This window comes from Archocentrus centrarchus, chromosome 20 (genome assembly GCF_007364275.1).
Source record: "Archocentrus centrarchus isolate MPI-CPG fArcCen1 chromosome 20, fArcCen1, whole genome shotgun sequence".
NCBI lineage: Eukaryota > Metazoa > Chordata > Actinopteri > Cichliformes > Cichlidae > Archocentrus > Archocentrus centrarchus.
In genome coordinates, this window is record NC_044365.1 from 31,158,916 (window position 1) to 31,167,094 (window position 8,179).

Below are 8,179 nucleotides of genomic sequence, written 5' to 3' on the forward strand. Positions count from 1 at the left end.
GATACTCATCATCCTATGGTCATTACAGTTTCATTGATGGCTGCAGGCATTACATAGAGCATTGTGACATATTAATTAGTGGGCACTCACCGACGCCACCTACTGGAAGCGGGAGACGATCGACGCGAAGTACGGCTAGCCTGCTGAGCCGTCAGCAGCCGGGTGAGCCAGCTACTCTCTCGTCTGCGAGAACCTCCGAGCGCGGTTCGGCTGGAGCGTGCCACGGGTCGACGCGCGGCTTGGCTGGAGCGCGCCAGGGGTCGACGCGCGCCGGGTGCGAGGGCCCGCTCATCGCCGCTTGCGGCTTTAATTTTGTTTTGTTTTTACTGACTCCAAACCTAAAATCATTATAATAATGAATGCAATTTAACCGGTTATGGTTGGTCTGTTTTTGGTATTTCTCTGTCAAATGCTTGACTTATTAGGTGATATTTTAATCGAAGCAAAAAAAAAATTTATATAATAAAATCAGAAATATAGCCTCTCTACCATTTGCAGAGCTGATCTTAATGTTTTTAATTTCAGCCTGCAGAGTCATGAATAAATAAACAACAGGATGCACATTCCTGTCAGAGAGGCCTTTGCTGGTTCTGACATGTTTTCTTGTCACAGATCCCCTCGGCTTTCCCCACAAACCTGAGGCGTTGGCGAAGGACTTGTTTTTATCCCTCAGCTGTTGATCAATCATTTAATCTCTTTAATAGGCCCAAATCAAAACTAATGGTGCATGTAATGAGTGTTTAACTAAACAATGTGGACAGAGCTGGGACTTAAGTGGTGTCTTAGTGTTTTTTCTCTTAACTGAGCATGACAGCCTAAGTGAATTTGGGGCTCACGAGCAAACTTTTGACAAGTAATATGCGGCATTTGCCCCCAAACAATACCCCCCCTCTCACTTCTGATGGAATTACTTTGCTCTTGCCACAAGTGCTGAGTTTATTAATACATTTATGCTCATATATTTGCATTTCATAAAGTGTAAAAAAGCATTTGCTTAGACAAGATAATTCAGGCACCGGTGTTTTTGCCAGCCCTGGATTTTAGTCTCACGCGAGAGATTTAGTGCCATCCTGTGGCCAGTTTGGTGAAAACAGTTTCTCTCCTGAACAGCAGTGACTACAAATTCTAATTTAGTTGTTTCTTGATAGTTACTGCTCTCCCTGCTCAGATATATAGGTCAGCAAAATGGAACTGATTTTTGTAATATTTTCATTTGTGCATATTTTTATTATAATAGGAACTGTAATCATTCCCCAATGAATATATAGCAGTATAACAGAGATATCAAAAAGAAGTGTGGTTCTACAGTCCAGTAGCACAGATACATTTAGTGAAGTTGATTAAAGACTCAAAACTGTGGATGCTCTACCTTCCTCTATAAATAGTATTATTAAACCTACAGGGTGCCACTAATAATTATATATATATATATATATATATATATATATATATATATATATATATATATATATTAGGTTGCCAGGTTTTGAACCATTCCTCTAGCAGCTGGTAGTTCTTTCTCTTAGTTACAATACAGTTTAAAAAATGTTAATCAAATGACAAATGCTTGTGAGTTTTACGCTTTCTAAAGTATATCGTTATAAATATGAATAAGTTGTTAATAAATGGAACTGGGTTCAGCGTCTACCCAAAGAACTAAACACAATTTAAGAAAGATAAAGGAAGGGCCCAAAGGCAAATACGAGCTGAAGGGATTTTCCACAACCCGGCAACCACAAATTTATAATTAACGTTTTAAAAATTTTTACATTTGTTATTATTATTTTGTAGAGTATGGCTATATTCATTGTTTTGGGTGAAAAAAAGTAATTTATCAGTAAAATTATAAAGTACAGACCAGCTTTAACGTCAATATTTTGATTCACATAAATTTATTTTGTGATTTATTAATATATTAATAAATGTTAATAACCCTTGTAACGACCTGGCTTTGGTCGGTGAGTGAGTGAAAAGTAGGGAGAGCTGCAGCCGCTTTGCACCAGCACAGAGTAACACTGACATCTGCTGCCGTCCATACGGCACAACAGACACAACAGACACAACACAGCACTCCCTCACACACAAGCCGGAGCCATTCATGCAGAGATAACAGTGAACAGCACCTCAGATTAGGTTCATATATACACCAAAAAAAAAAGTCAAACCGTGTATTAGGAAGTCACCGTCAGCTGAGTGTGTATGTAAAACACACCTTTACCGATCGTGAACACCCCTCAGCCCCTTGGTTCAGTCCAAAGGCTCGCACCCGGAAGTAGTATTTGTTTTTTGAGTCATGTGACAGGTATTAGTACTCTGCATCGTTATTGGAAAGCTTTCGCTCATAACTGATAGTTTGGTTATGTTGATTATCGCTTTTGTTGCTGAGACTAGTTATCAGCTGGTTTCGCGTTTGGAGGAAATTAGCAGCTCCAGTGTTGTGGGGGGGGGGCAAAGCAAAGGGACTCTGACAGCAGAGCTCAAAGTTATGGACAAGATCGCTAAAGGTGAGCTCGGCCCATGGCAGAAAAGCGGGCTCGCTGCTTGCTCTTTAAAGCGCTTTTCTGAGCTTGTATTTTAAAACACAGACCGCTGACTTGTGTGTGTTTGTTTCGTGTAAACCGGATTCATCCTGATCTGTGCTCCTCCTGCAGATGTGGGTGACGTCCAGTCACGACTGCTGGACCACAGGCCCGTCATCAATGCAGAGATCCGCTACTTTGTCAGAGAGTTTGAGGTACAGGTGAATACTGTTTAAACCAGACCCCTGACATTTGTCAGAAACGGGGGGGTTACAGCGTTTTAACATGTAAATGTAGGATGTTTGTCCCTGTCATGGTGTCACTGATATCTGCTTTATCTTTTCATTTCACACCGTAGTTACTTATTATGAGTCCACATGAGTTACAGAGAATCCACGCAAGTCGTGACAAGCTGCACAAATTCAAATGCTTTTTGCTTTTTCTCTTGCAAATAACCAAGAAAATTAAAAAGAAACAGAGTTTTGAAGTTTCTGTCACACTCTGTTCATTCCTGCTGTAGGAGGTAAAGGTGGGAATCACCACACACGCCCATGATATGATATTGTTGTGCTTTTTAACATTTTGTGTATTGCAATTTATCACTTTTTTTGCACGGCAGATTTTGTCCTCAAAGTTCAAGTTTTGTATCTGTTTTATCCAATAAGATAAAGTTCGCTCACTTCAGTTATTTTTTGTTGCCAGGTGAGATTGTCAAACACTAAAACCTGCCATAATTCTCCCACCTAGTAGGAAGTTTGTCAAATAACTGAGGTTACAGGTTTTCTTAATCAGCTGTTCAGGGCGCAGACTGACTCGTTGTGCTGTCGTTTAGGAAAAACGGGGGTACAGGGAGAGCCGTCTGCTGGAGAACATCAGTAAAAGTGTGCTGGAAGCTAACCAGCAAATGCCACCAGCAAACTCAGGGGACATGAACCAGCAGCTGTCTGAGGTCATCAAACGGTGTAAGTCACCCCACCCGCAGCCACACTTTTGTTTGCTAGTTCATGAATTAGTCTCTCAGTTAATTTGACAGTAACATGGGACAAAACATTCAGTTAGCATTACTGATGCACAGACTGCATTCATAAAAATGTGCCGTGTCCATGTTTGTTCCATCCACGCTTGCTGTAAACGTATTACTGCTGAGATCGAGGGTCTGTGAGCAGCTTTTTAAGGTGTGGGTTCCAACACAACACTTAGAACTTGTTTGAAAGCACAATCTTTGTGACGGGTGTAGACAAACGGATGTAGTGTAGCCGCAAAACATACCTCCTGTTAAAATACAAGTGGTTCAAACTGGGCTGCTGTGCTCTATTATTGTGCCATTTTTTTTGAGTCTGCTCAAAAAGTACACTTTTTTATGTAATGTTCAGACAAAAACTATATTTCAGTGGGTGTGTGGGTTTTTTTTTTTGCATGTGTCCCACAGTGGCGGCTGCTCATCACATGGCTGAAAGGGTCCAGCAGAGGGAGCTAGAGGCCCAGCAGGTAAAAACTCAGGCCAAGGCCACTTCTAGAGATGGAGACAAAAAGATATCCTCTGAGAGTCAAACTGCATTAAAGACATTTATGATACTTTGAACTTTCCCTGCATATACAGAACAATGCATGACACAGTGTGTTTCATTTCCTTGTGTCCCAACAGGGCACCCAGCTGAAGGCGAACATGGAGCAACTAAAAGAAGACTGGGCCGAGTTTCTAAAAGAGCAGCAGAGACTAAAGGAAGAGGTGGACGAAGAGCATGCGAGGGCTGTAGGACAACTCAGCACTAAATACAGTGAAAAGAAGAAGGAGTTGGCCAAGTTTACGCTGTGATCAGCTGATAATAACGTGAAGATGCGAATGAACACAGTCGGTCTCAGAAACCTGCTCTACACACGCTAAACAAAACTGCTGACTTTGCTTGATGAACTTGGTGGTTGGAAGCAAAAGAGCACTAAACTCAGCACAGTCCAAATTGTGAAATGTTCAAAAAAAACAATCATGATTAAGAACGTTTTTACAGGCCATCAAACTCACAATTTTCTGTCTTAAGCACGTGGAACATGTACGGCATTTAAAAAAGAGAAAAAAAAAAGCCTGGACTACGTCGTTTTTAAAAAAGCAATCGTTTGATTTTTTTCTTTGGCTGTGAAGGTTTCAACATTTCAAGGTTTTTAATGGATGCCTGCCCGAAGGGTCCTGATGATAAATGAACATCGTGTTGAAAGCAGCGTTGAGTTTGGCACAGCGGGGAGATATTCTGAGCACTAAAAGCGAGATCATTAAGTGTTCGAGAAGCCCTCCTGAGCAGGTGTGTTTGAAGAAGAACCCACCCCTCACCTGCTCTGCTCCCTTTGGAGCATGTGACCTCTGACTTTACCTGCAAGTCAACAAATGATAAAAGGTTTTTGCCCGAAGCGAAACAGATGATCAGGAGCAGCTAATGTTGGTTTTTGGTTTGTTTCTCTTGCCCCCTCAAATCATACATTCTTGTATTGAGACAGAAAAAGTCTAAATCAAATCTGGGCTCTCTGCATGTGTGGTTGTCATGCTTTGTGTGTAGTGTTCCTAACAAGTACAAGTTTCAGCAGCATGCAATAATGAAAAAGTTGAGTTATTAAATAGAAAAGAACTGAAATGTTGTGTTGGTTTTGATGCAGCACATGCAGTGCTTTTACTGAAGTGTTTTCGAGCACAGTGGCATACTTCTGGACAGGTTAATGGATGGGTGGGTGCACTTGGCACATTCTTGGCATGTCTGAGACCAGAGTTCATCTCAAACACCGTAGCAGGAGAAATATTTAACAAAACCTCCCCTCAAACATCTGCACTCCCTTAAACTGCACATACACTGGATGTCTGAATAGTCTCATGATCATCTGAAGCGTGTTTGAGCCCTTCTGCAGAGTTTTGATGCTGACTGCTTGATCCTCTTTCACAGAAACTACAACTTTTTCCATTAGCCCAGCAGTGAGCTGTCCCCACTGCTCTTATGCAAGGACCCTGTCTGTGTTTTCTGCCTGTGTCTGTGCAAGTAAGAGCAGGTCACAGAGGGCACAGACGTGCCAGCAGATGTTTAAGCAAAAGGCCAGTGCCGCTCTGTTCTGTGCATGGCTGCGTGCATACCTATTCCTTCCCTGTGCCCTGATGGCTGCAGCTGTCTGCCGCGGAGACGGACCATCATCAGCTGACAAGGAGTGGCAGTATGGAAACACGGCTGACCTCTGCCAGCAAGCCACCCTTTCTGCCCTTTGATTTTTGTTTTTTTGTTTCCCTGAAATGAAGGAAAAAGAGTCACTGCTGAACTGTGTGCTCTCAATAAGCAGAGAGTCACGAGCTTACAGGCTCAGCGTTGTGCTGTTGTTTAATGATCAATCAGCTACTTCTAATTCATGCTCAGGGTTAACACAAACAGCATTCTTAGATGATTTTTACATGGAGAAGATATGACAAACAACATCAGGCTGCTAAGGATCACATCCTCGTAGGTTGCCGGGACAGAGGGGTTCTGCACAGACGAGGGCATGCGATCCAGTAAGATGATGCCAAGTGCAGAAACTGGCCGGGCACCAGCCGAAATCTCCTGTTACCATCCTCCTCCGTCTGCTGCCTCTGGATCGTCGCTGGTTTGTTTTTGGTCTCCCGTGTCTATCTGAACGCAGTGCGTTCTTCCTGTTTTGAAGGGAGAGAAGTGCTCTCTGGACATGCTGCTGCTGTTTGCTGTGCCAACATAAATGGTAGAAGAAACAGCAGCACCCAGATGGAGCTCCTCCGGGCAAGGGACGGAGAAAAGGGTGTGCTGGTCAATGCAATCTGATACTGTGTCTGAAAAAGAGCTTTCCACATCCGCTGGAACATAACAGAATGTTTCACAGGGATGACGCGCTCAGATAACAGAGGTTTACCGAGAAAGGACTGAAAGAATCGGTTTTCAGGGTGTCACCGTGTTTATCAAGCAACCATTTTACTCAGCGCAGAGTGATTTAGTAACAAATTAGAAGTATCAAATGTAGTCATCATGTGTACCGCCCTGACATGATGCTGTTACATCCCAGTAGCAGACCTTAGTGAGTATTCAAAGTGCTTTTACTCTACACATTTACATTCTATACCTTAAACACTTTGTACCTATCACACACACACACACACACACACACACACACACACACACACCAATGGATGCTCTGGCAGCAATTTGGGATTCAGTATATTTCCCAAAGACCACCTGCTCTACCTCTGGAGCCACAGCTGCCCACAGTGAACCGAACTGTGTCCTTGGTTTGCATTTGACCGGGAACCTTTGCTGGACGTTGTCCTGCACCTGTTCACCGCATTTCCCATCATACCTTCACTCCCAGCTGTTCAATTAAAAATATTGTGAAAAACACATCATTCAGAGATTGGATTGTACTATTCCCATAGACTGTATATTAAAGATGGCCTTAGCTACCATGACATCACCTGTTGGTTTGTCCTGTTGGATCTGATGTCAGCTTGTCACTCATAATGTTGGCCCACCTTGAAGCCCCCCTCCTTCATGGTCTGTTTCACTCAAATTGGGGTAGTAATTTACAAAATGTACGCCATGTTATATTAATAGGGCTTAAACCTCAATTCATCAGGAAAATGTTACTGAAGGCATAAATAAAGTCAGCAGCAGGGTCATCCCCCCATGGCCTTCATGGGGTATGCATTCAGAAACTGTTCCCACACAGGAGTAATTCTATTAACTCTAATTACTGTATATGTGTTTTAATTAATATATATCAATCTTTATAGCAGAATTAATTGTATATTTTTTATTGTAAATTCTGATGCAAATAACGTGATAAAAACTGTCTGTATGGATTTGTAATCCATACAGACTTTGTGTTTCATGCAGATCATATAATCAAGTTAGACGCTTATGTGCCCGTTATATCATGTTCTGTATTTCCTCAAAGAAATGAGTATATGTACACGACTTTAGGGACCTGACTTCAAGTCAAAAGGCTGACTTAGCCCTTGGTACTGAAGTATTTTCTCTCTGAGTTGACCTGATCAGCTTTCATTTTATTTGACTGATGAGAAAAAAACAGGTCTGACGTGAGCACAATATTTTGTGTTGGAACAATAGGAAGTGGCGAGGGAGGTTGCCCTCGCTTTCACCACAGCTTATGAGAATTTTCAGACTCTGCAGGCTCATTTTCTTCCCTTTGTGTTACATGACGGGCCCCTGTTATTCAGTCAGTAAGGGGTGCAAAATGAAAATGCCAATGAACAAAAGCGCTGCACTTCCAAGTTAATATCCTAACATAACAACGCTCCAGGGAGTCGGTGATGGGTCTTGGGTGGATGGTAATTTAGGTGATAATATGAATTCTTTGGCAGTAGCATACCTTCACCCAGTGGATCGCTAAATAAGAGCGAGAGAGCTCTCAGAGCTGCTCTATGAAATTGATATTTCTCTGAGGGGACTTTGCTGAGCATGCTGGATAGTCTCAGGCCCTGGCAGCTCTAGAAAATGAGCACTGGGTGACATAAAAAAGCAATAATCGAAAGAAAGGGTTTGAGAATTAAATGCCTCACCTTTCAATAAAAATGCCAGTCCTCCTTATTAGCAAGCACTGATATGCTCCCTGGAGAAGGCCGACACCGCCGTACGTCGGTACAGGGAACAAAATCAGTTTTCTTCACA

General features: G+C 42.4%; 1 protein-coding gene across 2 annotated transcripts; it reads left to right on the forward strand.

Moving 5' to 3' along the window:
- The first annotated feature begins 2,299 nt into the window (after positions 1–2,299).
- On the forward strand, positions 2,300–6,968 carry bloc1s5 (biogenesis of lysosomal organelles complex-1, subunit 5, muted). 2 transcript variants are annotated; one of them, XM_030755979.1, is made up of 5 exons: positions 2,300–2,504; positions 2,652–2,740; positions 3,352–3,481; positions 3,949–4,007; positions 4,165–6,968. In XM_030755979.1, the coding sequence occupies exons 1-5, from the start codon at positions 2,360–2,362 to the stop codon at positions 4,333–4,335; spliced, it is 594 nt and encodes a 197-aa protein (XP_030611839.1). In that variant the 5' UTR covers positions 2,300–2,359; the 3' UTR covers positions 4,336–6,968. The 2 variants fall into 2 exon arrangements, with proteins under 2 accessions (XP_030611839.1, XP_030611840.1); XM_030755980.1 differs by having other exon boundaries at positions 2,652–2,734; positions 4,165–4,335.
- The last annotated feature ends 1,211 nt before the right edge of the window (positions 6,969–8,179 follow it).